Source organism: Hyperoodon ampullatus, assembly GCF_949752795.1.
Source record: "Hyperoodon ampullatus genome assembly, chromosome: 19".
NCBI lineage: Eukaryota > Metazoa > Chordata > Mammalia > Artiodactyla > Ziphiidae > Hyperoodon > Hyperoodon ampullatus.
In genome coordinates, this window is record NC_136932.1 from 13,999,789 (window position 1) to 14,021,261 (window position 21,473).

Sequence of the window (21,473 nt, forward strand, 5' to 3'; positions counted from 1 at the left end):
ATAAGGGAAAGTCATCATTCTTTTTTTATAAATTTATTTTTTTTGTCTGTGTTGGGTCTTCATTGCTGCACGGGTTTTCTCTAGGGCTTCTCTTTGTTGCTGAGCACGGGCTCTAGGCGCACAGGCTTCAGTAGTTGTGGTTTCCCTTTCCTGGTGGAAGCAGCCCTTCCAGCCGCCTTCCCTGGCGCTCAGTGGCCCTTCGCCTGAGGAACCGGAAACCGCCCACCCTGAGGTTGCTGTCTTGCAGGGAACTGATGGTCCTTTCGAGCACACAGCCCACTGCCTCTCCCTCTCCAGACCCTCAACCAGATGCAAGCCTCAGGGGGGCCTAGAGGGTAATGGTAATGTAGAAAGTGTGACCCGTGAAGGTCTGTGAGGCACACGGGAAGAACTGGACAGCTGAGCTGATTTATATCCACAGAAATGAGGAGAATGTACCCTCAGGGTGTGGGTAGGAATAGGAAGTTGCATGAAGGTGAAGGTAGATGTGGGCTCACTTAGCAGGGCTCTTGGGTCCGTGGGTGACTGCAAGCAGTTGGGGGGCTCTGCTGGTGTACTTGGTTGGTTGGCAAACCTGGACCCCATGATGGCAACTCTAAACTGAAAATGCCAGAACGTCCATGGCCAATGGTAGAGCAGGGGGTCCTAAGGTGCAGAGAGATCAAATGTTAGAGTGGACTTAGATTTGTATTGGTCAATGTAAATTGTGCAAGGCTGAACCTCGGGTCCCAGACTCCTTTCCCCGCACAGTTCTGAGTTGGTGTGGAACACAGGGGACATTTTGCCCAGGATTTGCAGCCATGTTCTTTTTGCACCTGGAAGGGCGATGCAGCGATTGAAGTGGTGTCCTAGTGCTGTCTGCTTCCATCCCATGATGAGAGTTAACATCACCAGTGATGGGACTGATCAAAATGGTGCCAGCTGATGGGGATGCTGTGAGGATGCAGTGTCACTTCCATGGTGCTCGAGACAGAGATGCACAGCCTGCATCTAATTACAAGGAAACACTGGGAAGGCCAAATTGAGGGACTTTCTATAAAATAACTGATGTACATTCTTCAAAAGTATCAAGGCCATAAAGATCAAGGAAAGACTAAGGAGTGTTCCAGAGTGAGGGAGACAGAGAGACGGCAACATGTGACCCTGGACTGGACCCTTTGGCCATAAAGAACTAGAGTGGAAGTCTCAGCTATGCCAGACAAGCGGGTTGTAGAGACCTGTAGTTCACAGTTGGTACTGAGCACTGGGACTCTGTGTGAGGTGCCCTCACCACAAACACAAAACCAATGGGTATGAGGAGACTTGGGGGTGATGGATATGCTCATGACCTTGACTATGGTGATGGTTTCACACAGGTGTTTGCATATGTCCAAACTCATCAAACTGTATACATTAAATATGCATAGTCATATATATCAATTAAACCTTGATATAGCTTTTTCCTTTTTTTCTTTTTTTTTTTTTTGCGGTACGCGGGCCTCTCACTGTTGTGGCCTCTCCCATTGCAGAGCACAGGCTCCGGATGCACAGGCTCAGTGGCCATGGGGCACGGGCCCAGCCGCTCCGCGGCATGCGGGATCCTCCCGGACCGGGGCACGAACCCATGCCCCCTGCATTGGCAGGCGGACTCTCAACCACTGCACCACCAGGGAAGCCCTCTTTTTTTCTTTTAAAGAACATCATTGGGACAACTTATGAAAGGTGAATGGGAGCTAAGGATCACGTGGTAGGGACGCATGGTGTTACTCTTCTGACTCTGACAGTTGTGCTGTGTTGTGATGGTGTGTGTTATGTTGTGGTTGTGTTGTATGTATTGTGTGTTTCTGTGGTTGCGTAGGACAATGTCTTTATTCCAAGGAAACAGACACTAAGCTATTTAGGGGTGATGGAGGGTTCGTTTTGCAAATTACTCTCAAATGGTTCAGGGGAAAAGAATTCTTACTATCCTTGCAACTGTGAAACTTTTATTTCAAAATAAAAGTTATCTTTGGCATTTGAAAATGTGTCTGGAGTGTAGTGATGGCCTTGGCTGAGTGAAGCAAGTGCTGCTGGGTTTTGATTTGGGTGAGGGTTGATGGAGGTAGGGAGATTTTTTAAGCTGTGGGTGTTTGGGAGAACACTCCCCAGAGGGACCTCTGTGTGACCTTGGCCATCACCCAGGGGCATCAGGCCCAGTGCTCGCAGGGACCAGTTCCAGGCCATCTGCCCCCAGCCAGCCAGAAAGGGGCATGTTCCCCACCCCAGAGTTTATTTTTAGTTTCCTTTCCAAAACCCAGGATGGCGCTTCTGGCTGGCACCTTTGGGTTGTGGGTGAGGACGGTGGCCCCTTCTAAGGAGACAGGTTTCTGCGAACAAGGAAGCAGAAGCTGCACTGATGCCTGGCCCCGCCTAGTGCCCCCAGTCTTCCCTCCTCCAGCCAGCCCCCGCCCCCCCATCACACACAAACTTGCCTAGCCACCCAGCCTGCCCCATCCTAGGCCTATAAACCCCCCACGCCCTTGCCTCCTGTTGTACAGAGGCTGGGAGTTGGCACCATGCTGCTGAATTTCAGTGGCCTTCGGGCCCTGGTGACGGGGCAGGGAAAGATGGGTGTGAGCGAGGCAGGTGGGGTGTGTGAGGGGCCGAGGTTAGAGAGCAAGGTGGCCAGAGCCAGAGGCTCACAGGCCCATGCTGGGGCCTGCAAGTCCCTTTGTGCCTGAGCCGGCTGATCTGGGCCTGGACTGCTCCCTACCACCCAGCAGGCCCCATTAGGACAGGATGCTAGCCTCTCCCTGGTCAATGCAAGAGCCCTACTGCGAGGGAGGCTCTCAGAATCAGTCTGGGCAGATGGGGGGACACAGCCAAGGCCTCTTCCCTCAGCCCAGCAGGAAGGGGCTGCCCTCTGGGCCTCCCTTGGCCGGATCCTGGCTGGCCGGACCCCTGACCCCTGGGCCACCACCCCCTGGCCAGCACTGTCTCACCGCTCTTTCCTGAGCAGCAAATCTGCTGCCCCCACCCGTGGCCTTGGCCCAGACATATTGCGCCATCTGGCTGCCCTGTGCACCCCTGCAGGGATTGGGTGGGCCACCATCAAGGCCCTGCACGCCTCAGGAGCCAGAGTGGTGGCTGTGAGCTGTGCCAATGCCGACCTGGTCAGCCTCTCCAAGGAGGTGAGGTGTGCAGCCCCACCATGGGCCAGGCCTGTGACCCTCCGGGATGCCTCACCAGCCTGCCAGGACGCCCCCTTTGGTCACTGGCCAATGCCTTCCCACAGGGCCCTGGGGTAGAGCCCGTGTGCGTGGACCTGGGTGACTGGGAGGCCACGGAGCGGGCGCTGGGCGGCGTGGGCCCTGTGGACGTGCTGGTGGACAATGCCACCATGGCGCTGCTGCAGCCTTTCCTGGAGGTCACCAAGGAGGCCTTCGACAGCTGAGGAGTAGGAGAGGAGGTGGACTGGGGAGAGGGCTGCTGAGGAAGTGGACTGGGCGTGGCCATGGTCTCTCTGACTGTCCCCTCTACCCCCAGGTCCTTCAGTGTGAAACTGCGCTGTGTTCCAGGTGTCTCAGGTGAGCCAGTGGGAGGATGTGGCCCAGTGCAGACATGGCCCAAGCGGGGGTGCAGTGGGGTCAGGCTGCCCCCTCTCTTGGCTTCCAGATTGTGGCCCGGGGCATGATCAGCCACGGAGTGCCTGGCTCCAGCGTGAATGGCTCCAGCATGGCGGCCCATGTCACCCTTCCCAACCTAGCTGCCTACAGTGAGTCCCTCTGCCCAGCCTTGAGCCCCCATTCCATGCAGGAGCAGCTGGGCTCCCGGGCTGGGCCTCATGCAAAGTGGGCTGAATCCTTAAGGGTCCTAAGTGCTGCCCTCTTCCCACAGGCTCCACCAAGGGTGCAATGACCATCCTGACCAAAGCCATGGCCATGGAGCTGGGGCCGCACAAGGTAGGCATGGGGGAGCTGGGGGCGCCAGGGGCCCCGGCCTGGGAAGGCACGAGGTAGGCGCAGGGTGGGGGTGAGGTGGGGGCTGGCGGGTGGTGGGCAAGGCGGCGGCTGGGGATGAAAACGGGGGTAGGGGGCGCCAGGGGGTGAGTAAGCAAGCTCAGTGGGGTCTGTGAGGCCGGGGTTTGTGCGCCGGCTGAGACCAACCCGCCGGCCCCTCGGCCCCAGATCCGGGTTAACTCGGTAAACCCCACGGTGGTGCTGACCGCCATGGGCCAGCAAGCCTCGTCTTACCCCGAGTTCGTCCGGAAGCTGAAGGAGCGCCACCCGCTGAGGCAGTTTGCAGGTCAGCTGGGCTTCGTGGAGTGGCGGGCGCGGCTGGGGCAGCCGGGCCCAGACAGCCGGGCCGAGCCGTGCTGACCCCGCCCGCCACCCGCCGCAGAGGTGGAAGACGTGGTCAACAGCATCCTCTTCCTGCTCAGCGACCACAGCGCCTCCACCAGCGGCTCGGGAATCTTTGTGGATGCCGGGTACCTGGCCTCCTAAGAACGCAGTACTCTGGGCGGCCAGAGGGATGGTGCTCGGCTCCGCCCGGCCCCGCTTCCACGCCCCACCGCCCCGCCCCCAGACCGCCAAGGCCACCAGCCCACCACGCCCCTGGCCCCATCCACGCCCACGCCCCGACCCTCCCCGCATCTCCCAGGGCCCCGCCTGCTGCCCCCGCCCCGCGGCTTGGCCCCACCTCCACGCCACGCCGCGGCTCCGCCCCACCAGCCCATCCCTCATCCACACCCACGTGCCAGAAGACCCCGCCCCTGTCGTCCCCACCCACTGTGTCCTCAGCTGTGCTGGAGTGGATTTGCCTAATTAAATGGAGGCCTTTCTCCTGCAGCTAGCGGTGCCAGGGCTCTGGCTGGGCACGCCGCGAGGCTGGGGAGGGGAGGATCAGGGACTGGGGGGCACCGGTTAACCTTCGAAGAAGTAAAGAGAGGGCAGATCCGAAGCCCGCCGGATTCCACCGCTGACCCTGCCCTTGAGCTGAAGGGCCGAGATTCCTTGCAAGAAGATTCCTCGTGTCCACGCCCTTACCGCAACACCCAACCTTCTCTGGGCCGAGGGCAGAGGGCAGCGTGCAGCCACCTTTCCTTCCCTAAGGCTCTGGCTCGGCCCTTCAGCCCAGCATGCCCCCCCCCAGCCCCCACTACCGCCGGCCGGAGAGGGTAGAGGGTCTGAGGAGCTGCGGGGCTATCCCTAGGGAAGATGGGACTGAGCGCTCAGCCCCCGGCGTGAGGGGCCACGTGCTAGACCATTATAGCTTATCCAGCCCTGAGCAACCAGCTCTGCCTTGGGGCACACCTTCCCCCACAAGACCACCCATGAGAGGGCAGCCTCAGCTGGGGAAGGGTCCACAGCTGCTGCTCTACCTACTGTCCCTAGCCTGACTCCAGACAAAACAGCCCTGCAGCTGGGGCAGCTAGAGGGTTTTGCAGGCCCTGCTGGGATTCAGCTGTGCTACCTGGGTCAGGTTCCACATGACCCATGCCTTCTGAGTGTGGGTGTGACGAGGCCTGAGGTGGTCAGTCAGCTGGACTGGTGCAGTGTCCAACTCTGGGCAAGGGGGCAAGGGATGAGGGGCTGGGGTGGGGCCCTCCAGGCAATGGTACCACTGGGCTGAGAGAGCAAAGGGCACGTTGCAGGGATGGGGAGTGCTGAGGGCACTTCTAGCAGCCTCAGGGCCTCCCAGAGCAAGTTTTGTGCCAAAGCAGGCTTGGCTCAGTCCAGCTGGTCCACTGAGGATCATGGGGCAAGTGAAAGGATTTGGACACCATTCTGGGGGCCAGGTAAAGCCAGTGAAGGGACCTAAGCAGATGTCCCTTTCAGTAAGGACAGGCTGGGGGCTGTTCCCCCTCTCCCCTTGGCTTCTGGCAGGCAGACGGCAGGGTCCAAGCTTAGGAGCAGAAGGCAGGGTTTGCCCAGTGCCTAGAGGGTGTCGGCTGCACCACAGTGCCAGATCTGGTAGGGAGGACTCACTTGGCTATCCTCCAGGGGCTTCTCAAACCTGTGCCTCCTGCTGTCCCCAGCCACCCTCTCCTCCAGACTGTCCACCTCTCTGGGCCCAAAGCCACAGTGACCCAGAGGCCCTGCAATCACCACTTCCTTACTCCTGTCCACAGAAGGTCCTCAAGGGCAGTGTTTCTAGACTTTCCCACCATGACCCACAGAACAAAGTAGCTTTTACAGGAGGAGCCAATGCACACATGGACACGTGAGCACACATATATCTCTGACCCTAAAGCTGCAGGAAGCAATGCTTGCCCTTGCTGGCCACTGGGTACCCCATGACCCTAAGCCTATCCCTTCCCATCCTATCCAAGTTTTTAAAGTCCTGGTGGCCTTCTGTGGGTTGGTCGGGTGAGTCAGCGTTTCAACTCCCTTTGAGGCTAAAGCGCACCTTTGTTGGCCTTGGCCTCTTCTTCAGGCTCATTAGGTTGTCCAAAACCTTTCCCTCTAAGCACAAGTGAGCCTGCGTGAGCTACTCCCAGGTCTGGGGGGGAGGAGCATGTGATCCTTTTTGCCAAACTTTTCTTCTCAGAAACAAAAGAAAAAAATGTTAGCCCTGAGATCTCTTTCACGTACAGCTACGTATAATTACGTATTAATTACCACGTATTAATTTCACGTATTAATTACCACATCTGTTTTTTTGTAATAATCATCTTGGCAGGGGAAATATGCTAGCGGGGCCCGCTAAACCTATTTCACTCCGGGTCGAAGGATCACCACAGGGCAGTTTGAAAAACCCCGCCCAAGAGTCCAGCGGGGACCCAGCCTGCCCAGCCCCGGCCTCGCCCACTCCTTTCGGCCAATCGCCCCCGCGGGGAAGCCGCTATTTGAATATTCCCTCCCTCACCAGGACACCGCCCTGCGATTGGCCCGCCGCGTCCCGCCCCGCCCCGCGCCCTCCCGGACCGTCGCGCGCAGCTGGACCCAGGCACGCAGTTGGGCCTCAGCAGTGTACAGGGCCTCACCGAGCCTCATGGAGTTGAGCTTCGCGGGGCGCCGGGCGCTCGTCACTGGGGCGGGCAAAGGTGGGCCGGGGCGGCGGCCAAAGGTGGGCCTGGGAGGGGGCGGCCGGGGAGGGCCGCCCGCACTGAGCCGCGCTCCTCGCAGGCATCGGGCGCAGCACTGTCCAGGCGCTGCACGCGGCGGGTGCACAAGTGGTGGCTGTGAGCCGGACCCAGGCCGACCTGGACAGCCTGGTCCGCGAGGTAGGCGTCGCCTTGTCCCAGCCCAGCGGGCGGCGGGCGAGGCTGAGGGCGGGCCGGGACACGTGGCCGCCGGGCGCTAGGGTTCGCCAAGGATTCTTGCACACCCTCCCCCACGCCGGCCGCACGGCCTCTGTTGGGGGCCGACGGGTCGGGAGAACAACGACTCCCCCTGGGCTTAGGAGGAGGCAGAAATGGCTGCCTTGCAGGCCCGGGGCCAGAGGCGTTCGGGCGCTGGGAGGAAGTAGACTGGCCGGAGGCGGGGCCAGGCTCCCGTTCCCGAAGCCCCGAGTTGCCCAGTGGCCCAGAGGCCGAGTTAACTACCCTCCCCCTGCAGCAGCCTGGGATTCTGAGCCCCAAGAATGTGACTGGCTCCTCTGGAACCCCTAACCCCTCCCCCTGTCGAACTGAAAGGCCATGCAAGCCCAGCCCTTCTCCCTCGCATGCCAGAGGCCCAGCTGTACCCTTTCTTGGGCATGGATCCTCTGGTAGATGTCCCCCCTTACCACCTAATACACACAGTGCCCTGGGGTAGAGCCTGTGTGTGTGGACCTGGGTGACTGGGAGGCCACGGAGCGAGCGCTGGGCGGCGTGGGCCCTGTGGACCTGCTGGTGAACAATGCCGCCGTGGCGCTGCTGCAGCCCTTCCTGGAGGTCACCAAGGAGGCGTGTGACACGTGAGCCAGGGTGGGGTGGATGAACTCCCGGGGGGAAGGGCTGTCTCCTGCTGCAGCAGTCCCAGTCCCTGACCACGGTCTATCCATCTGCTTCCAGGTCTTTCGACGTGAACCTTCGGGCTGTCATTCAGGTGTCCCAGGTGAGCTGCCTTCAGGGCAGGAGTGGGAACTGGGGGGTGACACCAGTTCCGCTTCATGCTTCCTCTGCAATTCCAGATCGTGGCCCGAGGCTTAATAGCTCGGGGAGCCCCGGGGTCCATCGTGAATGTCTCTAGCCAGGCCTCCCAGCGCGCACTGACTAACCACAGCGTCTACTGTGAGCAAGCCCCGTCTGTGCCCTGCCCAGCCCCCCACCCCCCAGCCTGAGCAGCCAGCTCAGGCTCCACACAGGCTGTCTCTCCTCACAGGCTCCACCAAGGGTGCCTTGGACATGCTGACCAAGGTGATGGCTCTGGAGCTTGGGCCACACCAGGTGAGCCCCACTGGGATGCCTTCCCATCACCCAGCCCACATGCCCAGAGAGCCTCAGCCCACCCAGCTGACCCCCTTCCTGTCCCAGTGCAGATCCGAGTGAATGCACTCAACCCCACAGTGGTGATGACACCCATGGGCCAGGCCAACTGGAGCGACCCCCAGAAGGCCAAGGCCATGCTGGATCGCATCCCGCTTGGCAAGTTTGCCGGTGAGTCGGGTGGGAGCCCAGCTGGGAGTTGCGTCAGTGGCTTGCTCAGGTGAGGGGTGGGAGGGAAGGATGAAGCGCAGCTCCTTTCAACCACGTCCTGAACCCCACCCCACCCACAGAGGTGGAGAATGTGGTAGACACCATCCTCTTCCTGCTGAGTGACCGCAGCAGCATGACCACGGGCTCCACTGTGCCGGTGGATGGAGGCTTCCTGGCTACCTGAGCCCCTCCACCCACACACACCCGTGTTCCGTGCTGAGCCCACTTTTACCCCCACCCCCCTTCCCCATCCCTCCAATAAACATGATTCTTCTGCCCAGCCTGCACACTCATTCCTAGGCTGCAGTCAAGTGGCTGGAAGATGTAGCGCTCAGGGCTGGGTGTGGGGATGAGTCCCAGGTAGAGGCAACCATTCAACTCACATCCTGGGCCAGTGGCAGCCTGTCCCTCCTGCGAGAGATTTTCAGGCCTGGCTAAGTCCCTGGCAGGACTGGGAGGTAGAACCTTCCAGAAGGCCAGCTCCTAATGAGGGTGGTGAATTTGACCGAGGATGGCCTTTGGCCCTGTCCAGAGGTCTCTGGTGTGGAAGCAGTGGTGTTTTTAACATGAATGTTGTTGGCATTCCTGAAGTCCATGCATAAGACAAAAGTGAACTGAGGATGCTGTGTGTTGGGACTTCATTACTTTGTTGATGACTTGAGCGACTTCTTTGCTGAATCAGATGACGGTTTTCAATTTTCATTCCCTCAACTTTGTGAGTTATTCACCACGTACTGAGCACAAGCTCCAGCTGTAGAATTTGCCAACTTCCATGGTAATACTCCCGCCTGTTTACTGTCCTTCAGGTGGAGCTGGGGAGAGATGCGTGTCCCCCACCTTTGTGTGGTGTCCCCACCACACAGATACAAAAGCCTTACACCCGATAGCACAAATAGTAATATGTACAAAAGTATTTAGGAAGTGATGTATTTTGAGTATTTGTTAATTTCATTTTTTTTAATACAACTAATGTAAGTTTATATAATTATTAACAATAGCTGTTTAAAAACTGGCTAGCAAAATTCCTGAACTTCAGCAGTCCACCCTCTGCACGCCATTGCGGGGGAGCAGTGTGGCTTCTCATCACGCCAGAGTAGTGCCTTGTGGCCTCAGGAGTGAAGTCCTAGCTCCAGGCCAGGCCCGCCCCTCACCTCCCGCCGTTGTCTGCCCAGCGATGCCAGGCTGTTGGCCCCCCTGCAACCCTTCCTGTCCTCTCCACACCATGTTTGTTCTACCTCCACGGCTGCAGGGTCCCTCTGCCTGGACATCCTTCCTCTTGACAGCCTGTCTTCCTAAACACTCAGCTGAGTGTCCCCTGGCCTTGCCCTGGGCTCCACAGGGCCCCATGGGGCCTGACTTGCAGACGATCCTGCCCCTCGCTCCCCTGGCAGTGCCCTCCCAGAGGCCTGAAGTCAGAATAAGAAGGGCTTTCTTCAGAAGGGGCCAAATGCACTTGCCCCCACTTTGATCTGGGTCCCTCCTTTGGAGACTGAGAGGGCTCAGCAAGCTTTTCCTCCTCTCCTCTGGCGTGCGTGCGCGTGTGTGTTTGTGTGGGAAGCTCACCCGCTCTGTACCCGTGGATGGTGGGGGTTGGGGGCCTGGCACCCTCAGGGTGCAGGAGCAGGCAGGGGGAGACGGGAACAGGGCAGGTAGCAAGACAGCAGGAGATGATGAAGAACGTTTATTGTATAAAATAAAAAGGGGCTGCCCCATCTTGGGGCACAAGGACAGAACCCACCCCACAAACTCCCCCATCAGGGAAGCCCATCCTGGGGCTGCCCTGGACCTGCCCCTGCAGCCTGAGGGAGACCCTGCTCCCTTCCGGGCTCCCTGGGGGCCAGGGGAGGCTGGAGCTGTACCTCCAGATAGCGCAGGCAGAGTGGACAGGACCCCATGGCCCCAGCACCACCCCAAGCGCAGCAGCCTCGTCCCCGTGATTCTTCCCCCTCCCCACCCACACAACTTCCCCACAGCAGACTCAGGGACACCAGACATCTCAACACAACAGATACAGGCGTGGGCGGCTGGGGGCTGCTCCTCCAGAAGTGAGGGCTCTAGAAGACCGTGCACTTCTTCCCCGGCTTCTTCACAGGAGGCGGGCAGAGCACAGCCCGGATGGCCTCATCAAACACAGTCTTCAGGCCCCGCTGGGTCAGGGCCGAGCACTCCAGGTACTTGACAGAGCCTGGGGGCAGCAAAGAAAGGGAACAGTGAGGGTGGGGGGCAGCACAGGCGGGCAGCGGGGGGCAGCACTGTGCCCCCCAGAGCGAACCTCTCCTCCCTGCACCGGCAGGCCTGTCCGTGCCCACTCACCGATCTCCCGGGCCATGGCCAGGCCCTGGGGGTAAGTGATGGGTGCTAGCTTCTTATCCCGTAGCCGCTCGATGGTGTCCTTATCGTCACGAAGGTCCAGTTTGGTGCCCACCAGGAGGATGGGCGTGTGGGGGCAGTGGTGCCGAACCTCTGGGTACCACTGTGGGGATGGGAGGCTCTGACCCCTACCCCTTGGGAGCTTTACCCTCAGCCTGGCCCAGAGCAGGCCATGGCTCCCAAGGGCCCCTTCCTTGTGCCCAGACCCACACTTAGCCCTTCCTGTTTCACGGGGCGACCACTGGGTCTGGTAGGGAAATGACCAAGGACAAAAATACCTAGCCAAGACGCTTCCAGGCCCGTCAGGTCCTCTCAGTCAGGGCCCTTCCTTCTCTGAGAGCCTCACTCACCACCCCTACCCCACCCCTGGCCCCTCATCACCCTCTGGGCCACCTTAAGACCTCACACCCGGCAATCTCCAAAGGACAATTTGTCTCTGTGAGGCCCTCAAGCAAGAGATCCCTGCCCTCTAAGGGCAAGTCCTCTGGGCAGCTTCCTCCCCTCCCAGGAAGACAACTCTGCTTCTGGCCCTGTCCTACCTTGGCTCGAACATTCTCAAAGGAGGCTGGGCTCACCAGGGAGAAGCAGATGAGAAAGACGTCCTTGGGAGAAAGGGAGGGAAGAAGGGAAGAAGGGAGGGTACCATGTAGGAATGGTTAAAGAGGCTCCGAATGGCCTCTGCTCACTCCCCCAAGACACACACACACACACACGCACACGCACACACACATGCACACACACCAGGCCCTCTGGGCCTCCACCCGAGCCACCCGGCCCCTGCAAGCAGCCCTGTGGTGCCCTACAGTTTGGGGGTAGGAGAGTGGCCGAAGCCGGTCGTAGTCCTCCTGCCCAGCGGTGTCCCACAGCCCCAGGTTGACAGGCTTCCCGTCCACCATCACATTCGCAGAATAGTTGTCAAAACTGCAGAAAACAGAGTGAGAGAGATCCCCCCACCCCGTGTCTGGGTTCTCAGGCCTGCATAGACCTGGAGCTCTGTCAGCACCTCGCCTCACCCCGGAGCCCAGCCCAGGGCCACTTGGGCCCGACCTCGAAGCCCAGGGGAGCCCCGCGCACAGGCGTCCATACCCTCCCCTTGCCAGCTCTGGACCCGCCCGCCTGCTCACACGGTGGGGATGTACTCTCCAGGGAAGGCGTTGGTCGTGTAACTGATCAGCAAGCAGGTCTTCCCCACGGCGCTGCGGAGAGAGGGCAAGCCCACGCTGCTCCCAGACCCACCTCAGCCCTCTGCCCAGCAAGGGCAGCCCCCTCCCACGGTGCCCAGGGTGGGAACAGGGGTGCCTGCCCAGCAGATCCGCAGCGATAGAGGACCAGGGCAGGAGGGCCTCCGGGGTGGCAGAGTGGTGGGTGAGGGCTGGGGCGAGCTGCCTCAGAGCCCCAGGCAGGTGCCGGGATGGTGGCACCGGCTGAGGGTTCAGCCCAGGTGAGAGGCCTAGCCCCACCCACCGGGAGGCCAGGCGGGGCCGCTGGCTGCCGGCAGCATCAGGTGGGCCTGGGCTGGAGGCCTGCGCCCCGCGACCAGCCGGGACCCCGCCCCACCGCGTCCTCCCTCCCCTGCCCGGTCCCCCGACGCCCACGGGCCGGTCGGGGCCGCCCCGCCTGGACCCCAAGCCGGGATCCCCGGACCGCGCGCCGGCCGCGCCCCGGAGCCCCGCGCCCTGCCCAGGAGGGTCCCCGGGGCCAACCCCTCCCGGCGCGCCTGGCGCGCCAGGCCGAGCGGCCTCCGCCTCGCGCACTCACCCGTCGCCGACCACCACGCACTTGATGGCCTGCATGGGCGCGGGCCGGGCGGGCGCGGCCGCGAGCCGAGCTGCGGAGAAATGCCCGGCGCCGCAGCGGCCGCGGACCCGAGCCGAGCGCCGAGCCGAGCGGCCGGAGACAGCCGAGCGCCGCCGAGCGCCGGGAGCGGAGACAGCCGAACACGGCCGGCATGGAGGGCGGGGGGCGCGGACCCGCCCCAAACCCGGGCCGACGCGCCTTCCAGAGAAATCTGGTGGGGGGCGGGGTCACAGGGCGCCCCGCAACCCGTGTCGAGCTTGGGCAGGCCCTCCCCGGAGCCCCTGTGACCCACGCCAAGGGGCGAGGGCAGCGCAGACAGGCTGCTCCCACCCACCTGAACAGGTTGTGGTCGGTGCACACAGGGTTTCTTCTAGGGAGAGGATTCCCAGGGCCCACCGAGGGAGGGGCTAAGGCCCACCCACCCTCTAACCACGAGACAGTTGGTGAAAACTCAGGTGTTTGCAGTCACTAGAGAGCCACGAGGCAGGCAGCCCCCTGCCGGGCTGCCCCCATCCCCACCTGTCTGCTGCAGTAGCTGGACCAATCCCTACCTGGTTGCAGTTAGAAGGGATGACCCAGCCACACCTGGAGGGCCTTTCCTGACGGGCCCAAGCTTGGAGAAAAGGCTGATACTGGATAAAGGCACTGGGGCCAAAATGTATCACAAATTGCAAAAGTCTGTATTTCAGAACACCCTGGAGTGAGCGCTGGGGCCTGCGGAGCTCATGGTTGTGAAAGGTGACTGAACTGCGGTGGGTGGGGCCAGGAGGGCTCGGGCCTGCTCCCCCAGATCTCCTTCCAACATGGGTCTGTGTTCTCAGGCGCATCATTCCTTGTGATTGGGATGAAGGAGTGGGGATGGGGCTGGGGCCCTCTCCAGCCCTCTTGGCCAGCCAGGTTCTGGACCCCCCGCAGGCAGGCACTCTGGTCGTAAGCTGCAGCTGTCCTGCTCCCACATCCATTCCAGCACTGATTTTCCAAGTCACCGGCTGTAGACCCTGCCTAAAGAGCCCGGACCTACCGATGGCCTGTCCCTTGTAAGGAAGGGAGGAGCAGGCATGAGACAAAGATGTCCAACAGATGCCACTTTCCTGCCACTTTCAGACTTTCCCTGCCTCCCCTCACTTTTGGGGGCTCAAGGTCCTCAGGGGGGACCCCTGCACATAAGCCAGAACAGCATTTTGCAGGAAGCTGGCCCTTTGGGCCTCCTCATCCCGGATCCGGGCAATCTCGGCCTGCTTAAGGCGAAGCTTTTCACGGAGAGAGGCATTCTCGCTCTCCCTGTCCAACAGTGCCTCCCGGTGGTCACTTGCGATCACTGCAAGGGAGGAAGCTCAGTGAGGAAGTGGGCTCCTGCCAATCCAGAGGTCCGCAGGGGGCCGGCAGGGTGGGGTTTGCTCGGGGTCCCCTGGGCGCACACATACCCAGCCTCCCCTACCAGCACCTCCTGGAGCTGAGACCTAGGCCCAGCTCAGCTCTCCAGGCCAGCCTCCTCCTTCTCCTGTGGGATGACCCAGTACGAAAGGCCCTGCAGAGAAGCCACAGGGGGGCGGGGGTGGGGCTCAGCTCGCCTTTCAGCTGGCGTTCCAGGGCCGCTGCCTTCTCCTTCAGCGCTTCCTGGGCTGTCAGCTCGGCTTGCAGGCGGCCGTTCTGCTCCTGCAGCTCCAGCCGCACCCTTGTCACCTCAGCCACCTTTTCTTGGTCCTTGTTGCTCAGCTCCTGCCAGGCAAGGGGGTGGGGGGGTGAGGTGGCAGCTGGGTGCACCAGGGGCACGCCTGGGAGCCCTCGACGTCTCGGCTACCTGCTGCAGCTCCTCCAGGCGCCGCCTCAGGCTCTCCACCTGCCGGCCAAGCTGGCTGGCCCGCGCCTGGGCATCGGCTACCACCTGCTTCTGCTGCAGGCAGGCGCTTTGAGCCTCGTCCCGAGCCTGCGCCAGCAGCCGCAGCTTCTCCTCCAGGTGAGCCAGGTGCTGCTGCTGCGGGCCCGGGAGAGGGGCTGGTGAGCTGCTTTCTGGCCTGTGGCCCTGAGCTCACAGGAGGAGTGAACCCCCCAGCCCCACCTTCAGACAGAGAGGAGTGTGTATCTGCAATGTGGAAACTGCCTTGTCACTAAAGTTATTGCATATGTTGCTCTGAATGGGCTCAACTTGAATGAGGAGCCTCCCCCATGTCCCAGGCTGACACCATCCTGCCCTCTGGCCTCTGGTCCCCTACTTCCACCATGTGGTCACAGGCTGCACATTTGGGCCAAACTCCTTCCCCACCTTGGGGCTGGAGGACATTGGCTCTTTGTGTGGGCGGGGGGGTGGGGGGCTGGATATGGTGCTGATGGGATGAGTGTCCTTGTCTAAGTTTTCTGCACCCCTGGACCTCCTGTTACCTTGTCCCTCCCTACAGAGCCAGAAGACAGCCTTGGTCTGGCCCACTTAAGCCCAAAGGGCTGTGCAACCCAGGCAGCTCATGCCAACCCCTCAGACCTCTCTCCCCAGTGGGTGCTGCTAGCAGCGGACCGTGGCCCTGGGCTCACCTCCTCCAGACGGACTTGGTTCTTGGCCTTGATGAGCTCCTCCTCAGCTTGGCTGCGCTCACTGAGTGCCGCGGCCTTTGCCCGGCTCAGCTCCTACACCGCAGACAGTGACCGCTGGGCCTGTCCTCTGCTCCTGCCCAGGGACCCCTTCTGGCCACACCCAGCCTCCCTAGGGGAGGGCAGAGCCTGGCGCCCAGCTCACCTCCTCCAGGGACAGCCGCGCAGCCTCCAGCCTCTGCACCCTCTCCTGCATGGCCCTCTCGCTCTCCTCCAGGTGGCGAGTCATGTGCTCCACCTGCCCAGGTGTGGGGTGGGGACAGGGCTGGCACGCTGGCTCCCCAGTCTTCCCCTCATGGGATCCCCACCCTGGGGGGCAGGTGAATCTTGGGGACTCTGTTACTTCCGAGTGAGGGCTGCCCCAAGTGGCCTCACAGGAAGTGAGGACGGAGGGCACGTCCCAGTGCTGCACCCCAGGTGGCACAGAGCACATGGCAGCCTGCGCTGTGGCCCCAGCAGTCAGGGTCCCTTCTAGAAAGTGGTGGGGAGGTTCTGGGTCTGACATCTGCCAGGGCTGTCGGAGAAATGCCACCAGCACCCCAAGGTTGTCGAGGGAAGCCCGGCCAGGAGTGCGCCTTGGGGACACCATGCCACACCGAGGTGTCTGCAGGCCCCGATGAAGCGGGGAGAGCAAAGGCCAGACGACACAACTAATGAGGCACCTCCTTGAAGCGCAGGTGTTCCGCGTCCTCCAAGCTCTGCCGGGACCTCTTCTTCTCCAGTTCCAGGCGTTCTGGAAGCACAGGGGAAGAGCGTGGGTAGGGCTCCTCTGGGGGCCCTTGGTTCTCAGGACCGAGTGGCAGGCCTGTGTGTGCCCACCTTCAGCCTGGACAGCCCGCATCTTCAGCTCAGCTGCCGTGTTGGTCAGTTCCTGCCTGGTCAGGAATAGCTGATCCTGCTGAGATTTCACCTTCCGCTCCAACTCGTCCACCTGGAAAACCGGCACTGAGGGAGGGAAGCTTTGGCCCCTTCCCTGAAGCCCTGCCCCAGGCCTTCCAGGGACCTGCCCCCACACCCTGCCCCCATACCTGGTTTTGCAAAAGCAAGTTCTTTTCACTGGCAGCAGACAAGTCTCTGAGGAGCTTAGACTCCCGCTCTGCAGCTTCCTGGGGGTCAGAGGGGGAAAGGACACCACTGGACACCTGCCACCACGCACCGCCTGCCTACCCCACGCCCAACCACCTGCCCATCCAGCCCTCCCTGCCCACCTGCTGCTCCAGCCTGTGCTCCTTTGCCTGCCTCTGCGCCAGGCTCCGCTGTTCCTGCTCTGCGGTGGCCAGGAGCTCCCCCAAGTCCTGGGCCTTCTGCTCTGACAGGGCCAGGGCGGCCTCAGCCATCTGCAGCCTGCAAGGAGGGAAGAGCCAGCCCCACCCCATCCCACCTCTAGCCTCTGCTAAGGCCTTGCTGTTCTCACTCTTGCCAGACTATTACCCCAGCTAGCGCCCACCTCCTCCAAGAAGCATTCCCAGGTTACCACCCCAGCGGTCCCTCCACCTCCTTTGTACACTGGGGACTCGAGTCCTTGTCTGGACAGTCCTCCTCTGCCCTGTGGGCAGGTCTCTATAAAGTGTTTTGAAGCCTCCGCACATCCCCGTCCTACCCTCTGATCCTCCTTACTTGGCCTTGAGAGCATTGATGATGGAATGCCTCTCGTTCAGGGCTTCCTGAAGCTGCCCCACGCGTGCTGCCGATGCCCTGTGGGCAGAGAGGAGGGTTCAAGAAACCCAAACCCTGGCGCCCTCTGGGCCCCTCCCTGCAGCAGCTGCTGCTCCTCACACTCACTCCACCTCCAGGTGTGGGCTGAGGAAGTCGCGGTGCAGCTTCTAACCCTCCAGCCAACTCTCTCAGTAAACACACCCCACAACCTTGTCTACGGGCAGGCGACGAGGCTCACGTTAGGTCATTCCAAGGTCAGAGTGAGGACCCGAACGCTGGGTAACCCCAGCGCACCACCTCCCTGTCCCCCGGCCCTGGGGCCACACTCACTTGCTGCTCCTGACCATCTCTTCTCTCTGTCTGTCGATCGTCTCCATCAAGTCCAGAAACTGGGGACAGAGCCAGCCAAAGCCCTGTCAGGGCCCAGAGCCCGCCCACTCCCCACAGTCAGCGGACAGGAGGGCAGACATCCACTGAGGTGGCAGGACATGAAAGGGCTCGGCCTTATCCAAAGGGAGAGTGGCTCCCACGCAGGGAGGCCCAGAGGGGAAGCCCACCTACCCACCCACCCAGCCAGAGGGCATCAGAACAAGAGGCTGCCTCCCAGGCCTGGGTATTAGCTGCTTGGAGAGGCTCCAGGGCCCAGAAGGAAGGAACAAGGCCATGGCACGGGGGCTGAGGGGGGCCCTTTGTCCATACAGCCAGGGCGGGGCTGGGGCTGGGGCTGGGGCGAGGCCCTGCGGTCAGAGGCAGCACTGTCCTCACCTGTTTGGACTTCTCTTCCCGGAGGTGCCGCACCTCCTTGCTGAGCACGTGGGCGCGGGCCTGGCTTTCCCGGAAGGCGGTCTGCCGGTCCTGGTTGTGGTCCATGGCTTGCTCTGTTGGAAAGAGCCAAGTTGTCTACCAGGAGGCCAAGCCCCAGGAGTGGCCAACGGCCAGCCCAGCCCCATGCCCAGAAGACACTGCGCGAGGTGGTATCTCACCCCACAAATCAGACCCCTCAATGAACTAGCAGGTGAGGGGCTCAGAGGGGATGGGGGTAGGGACAACAGTGAAGCCAGGAGCCTGGGAGGGGGAACAGGCACACGGGGAGAGGTGGGGAGGCTGCTCAACTGCCAAAAAAGGTGGGCATTTGGGCTCCGCCCCAAAGGCCAAAAGCTAGTGTGTGACTTTTTTTTTTTTTTTTTTTGGCGGTACGTGGCCTCTCACTGCTGAGGCCTCTCCCACCGCGGAGCACAGGCTCCGGACACGCAGGCCCAGCGGCCATGGCCCACGGGCCCAGCCGCTCCGCGGCATGTGGGATCCTCCCGGACCGGGGCACAAACCTGCGTCCCCTGCATCGGCAGGCGGACTCCCAACCACTGCGCCACCAGGGAAGCCCCAGTGTGTGACTTTTAAGAGGTGAATGGTGTGCTCAGCTCCCACGCTCTGGAAAGATCCAGGCAGCATTTGGAGAGAGGCCAGCCCGAAGCGGCCGTGGTGCCAACTGGAGTGACTCAGAGGCAGGTCCAAGAACCAAGAAGTGGGAGAGGACATGCGTTGGGCAGACCCAGCAGGTGGTGACGCCACACTAGATTGCAACCCAGGCTCGGGCCCTTGGGTGGCTGGCGCTGCCGGTGGGACAACGAGCCATGGGGAGTGGCAGAGTGCTCAGTGGGCTTGGGGCTGAGGAGTCAGGGTCATGACAGGCGGAGACCGTGGTGTGAGGAGGGTGAGGCGCAGCACCAGGCAGTCAGCGCTCTGCAGGCTCCGGCCGCTGCCTTTTCTTCCCTGGCGCCTGCTCTCACTTCCTCTGTTTTTAACATGCTTCCATCGTGATGCCGTGTTTACTTGTTCTGGCCCAAGCCACCCCTCCCTCAGTGGCTGAGTCTCTGTCACAAGGAATCAGCTTTATGCCCTGCTCCAAAGAGTGCAAGCCACCAGCGGCCCCGTGTGCCCGTACCCACAGCTCTGAGGATGTCGCCGGGGATGCTGTTCCCAGCCAGCTCCAGCTTCCACAGGGTTCTGTTGCTGGGGAGACAGTTTACCAGGGCGCGGCCCCCCAGGAGGCCGATGTGATTCCAGCGCAGGTCTGGAAGGAAATCTGGTGTTGCCAGATGGAAAGCACGGGGCAGGGGTGGGAGGGCTGGCCCAGCCTGGAACACTGGTACTCCCTGTGACCGGCCACAGATCAGGAGCCCAGCTCAGCATGGGAGGCCCCTCCTCTCCCACCCCCACCCTTCTGGGAGAGGACAAAGGAAGCAGTGGGAGGGCTGAGGAGGCTTTGAGATGCAACCCCTCCCCCTTCCCCCCAGACCAAGACCTCCTGGCCTGGTCTGAGGACGAAGAGGGCCAGTGCTGGCGGCCTCACCAAGCTGCTGGAGGCTGGTGTTGATCTTCAGGGCCAGAGCCAGCTCCTCGGCACCCTTGTGGGTGATCTGGTTGTTGCGGAGGTCCAGCTGCCGCAGGGCGCCATTGGCTGCCAGGGCCCCGCAGAAGGCTGCGAAGGCTTCTTCCCACGTGCCCAGGCTGTTCCACTCCAGGGTGAGGCTGCAGGAAGGGTGGCCATGAGGTGCGTGACCCCAAAGGGCATCCTGCTCCCATGGGGTCCAGCGGGCTTGAGGAGGGGCACAGGCTTGGGGGTCTCTGGCAGAAAGGCTGGAGGCGCGTGAGTAACCCATACCCGCCTACTCCCCACCACGGAAGACCGGCATGAAGGTGTGAACTCTCGTGTTGCAGAACTGTGTCCTCTGGAGCCAACCCAGAACCACGCAGAGAGAGAGCGGGGGCTCGGGGGAGAGCGGGGGCTGGGACCGCCACCCTACCTCTGAATGGACTTGTTCTGTCGGAGGAGTTTTGCCAGTGCCTCGGCCCCTGAGGCGCGAAGGTTATTGCCCTAGGACAGGAAGAGGCCAGCCAGTCACTCCCCGGCATCCTGAGCTGGGCTCTGAATACCCTGGTCAGGCGGTGGGCGAGGCCATGGCGAACGGAAGGTGTGGCTGCTTTCAAATTCTGCTTTCTCTGTCCGCAGTGGCCTCCTAATGCAGGCTATTTCAGTTTGCTTGAGAGAACATTCTGGAACTCATGTTCCTGCCCTCAGAACACCGACACGCGTGTGTGAGACCATGAGCAAATGGTGCGGAGCCTGCGTGCCAAGAGCGCTTACAGACACAAGTCTCCGGCCACCATGCAGACCCCTGGTTGCCAGGACACCTGCATCTTCTCTACTCCTGCTCTCAGATGGCACGCCCCTGAGTGCAGATCCACCCACCTTGAGATCCAGAAACCGCACGATGGTGTTGACACACAGCCCCTGCAGCAGCAGCACGGCCCCTGTAAGAGAGCAGGGCAGTCACTCTCCACCCCTGGTGGCTCCATCTTGGGTCAGCTCCCCACACATAGGGGAGAGATGGCTGTCCCAGTGGCCCCCACCAGCCAAAGTTCATGCCAAAAGAGAGTCACCCCCCTCCTGTGTCAGGTTTGAAAAATCCGCCAGGTGTGGAGTCAGGTGGCTCACCAGCACAGCGGGGCTCTCCTAAGCCAGGGGACACTAAGCCTTTCCCATTACAAAGAGAAATTGCCTTCTGCTCCTGGGTTTCCAGAGAGGATGCTGCTGGTTGCTTTATGACAGTAAAAGGAAGTAATCTCACAAAGAAGAGATCAGGTGGGACAGAATTCTCTGCTAGAGATGCTAAGCACCAAGGACTGCGGCATGTGCAGCTAATGAGCAGCAGAGCAAAAGAAGCCAGGGGAGCCTGGCCCCAACTCTGAAGTTGGAAGGGCTGCCCTGGGCCGCCGGCCCTTGGTGCCCACCTTCCTCACTCAGCATGCAGTCACTCAGGATGAGCTCCGTCAGCAGTGCCTCCTTCTGTAGCAGCTTGCCCAGAGCCCTGCAGGTGTCCACTGTCAGGCTCTGTGTGGCCAGGTCCAGCCGGCCCTGCAGCAGCTGGTGCATTTGCTGCAGAACAGTCTCCTGGGGCTCGGCCCCACTCTCCTTGCACAGCCGGCTGTAGGTGCGCCGGAACTCCTCCATGTCCCTGGGGTGCAGGAAGGGCTTCCCGGAAAGCGCCTAGACAGGCCTCACCAGGAGCCAGCTGGGACCGGGAAGCCGGGGAAGGGCAGTACGGCAGGGCCTCTCCCCTGGGGGCCTTCAGAGAGCCCCCGGCAGCTCAGTGGGGGCACAAAGACTCTAAGTCTTCAGCAGCCAAGGAACGAGGCGCAAACTGAGTTGGTCCAACAGGCGCGAGGCCCCAGGAGGGCAGGGGCGGGTGATTCTCAGCGGACCGCTGAAGCCTGGGACCGAGGAGGTGGGGCGTCCTCGGGGGCGTGGCCTCCAGCGGCGGGGCCGGTCCGTCCGGACGTTGCCCGTACCCCTGGCCTCCGGGCCCGATACCCCAGCCCTCGCGCCGCTGACCCCGGCTCGCTCGTCGCGGCCGCCGCGCGCCTCAGTATCCAGGAAGAGCGGGGAGCGCCGGGAAGACCTGGCGGAAACTACGACTCCCAGGAG

General features: G+C 61.6%; 4 protein-coding genes across 5 annotated transcripts; 2 read left to right on the forward strand and 2 right to left on the reverse strand.

Annotated features, from left to right (window-relative positions):
• Positions 1-2,534: 2,534 nt before the first annotated feature.
• Positions 2,535-4,463, forward strand: LOC307067359 (carbonyl reductase [NADPH] 2-like; the record flags this gene model as incomplete). Its single annotated transcript, XM_079724843.1, is given in 9 exon segments — positions 2,535-2,589; positions 3,052-3,149; positions 3,254-3,408; positions 3,505-3,525; positions 3,527-3,545; positions 3,634-3,733; positions 3,856-3,920; positions 4,146-4,263; positions 4,360-4,463. Coding segments are annotated over 9 exon segments (735 nt in total).
• Positions 4,464-6,910: 2,447 nt separating this feature from the next.
• Positions 6,911-8,853, forward strand: LOC307067357 (L-xylulose reductase). Its single transcript, XM_079724841.1, has 8 exons — positions 6,911-7,006; positions 7,089-7,186; positions 7,706-7,860; positions 7,958-8,000; positions 8,077-8,176; positions 8,268-8,332; positions 8,425-8,542; positions 8,662-8,853. Exons 1-8 carry the CDS (start codon positions 6,955-6,957, stop codon positions 8,763-8,765), a joined length of 735 nt encoding a protein of 244 aa, XP_079580967.1. The 5' UTR covers positions 6,911-6,954; the 3' UTR covers positions 8,766-8,853.
• Positions 8,854-10,249: 1,396 nt separating this feature from the next.
• On the reverse strand, positions 10,250-12,871 carry RAC3 (Rac family small GTPase 3). 2 transcript variants are annotated; one of them, XM_079724845.1, is made up of 6 exons: positions 12,710-12,871; positions 12,076-12,147; positions 11,755-11,872; positions 11,491-11,553; positions 10,891-11,054; positions 10,250-10,766 (listed from the first exon to the last, which is right to left on the reverse strand). In XM_079724845.1, exons 1-6 carry the CDS (start codon positions 12,742-12,744, stop codon positions 10,706-10,708), a joined length of 513 nt encoding a protein of 170 aa, XP_079580971.1. In that variant the 5' UTR covers positions 12,745-12,871; the 3' UTR covers positions 10,250-10,705. The 2 variants fall into 2 exon arrangements, with proteins under 2 accessions (XP_079580971.1, XP_079580970.1); XM_079724844.1 differs by having other exon boundaries at positions 10,895-11,054; positions 12,710-12,854.
• A 536-nt stretch (positions 12,872-13,407) lies between these two features.
• On the reverse strand, positions 13,408-21,018 carry LRRC45 (leucine rich repeat containing 45). Its single transcript, XM_079724820.1, has 17 exons — positions 20,780-21,018; positions 20,238-20,299; positions 19,792-19,862; positions 19,338-19,516; positions 18,930-19,058; positions 17,753-17,865; positions 17,318-17,376; positions 16,949-17,026; positions 16,540-16,675; positions 16,360-16,437; positions 16,151-16,262; positions 15,994-16,064; positions 15,477-15,569; positions 15,275-15,367; positions 14,550-14,723; positions 14,320-14,467; positions 13,408-14,066 (listed from the first exon to the last, which is right to left on the reverse strand). The coding sequence occupies exons 1-17, from the start codon at positions 20,997-20,999 to the stop codon at positions 13,870-13,872; spliced, it is 2,013 nt and encodes a 670-aa protein (XP_079580946.1). The 5' UTR covers positions 21,000-21,018; the 3' UTR covers positions 13,408-13,869.
• Between the last annotated feature and the right edge of the window lie 455 nt (positions 21,019-21,473).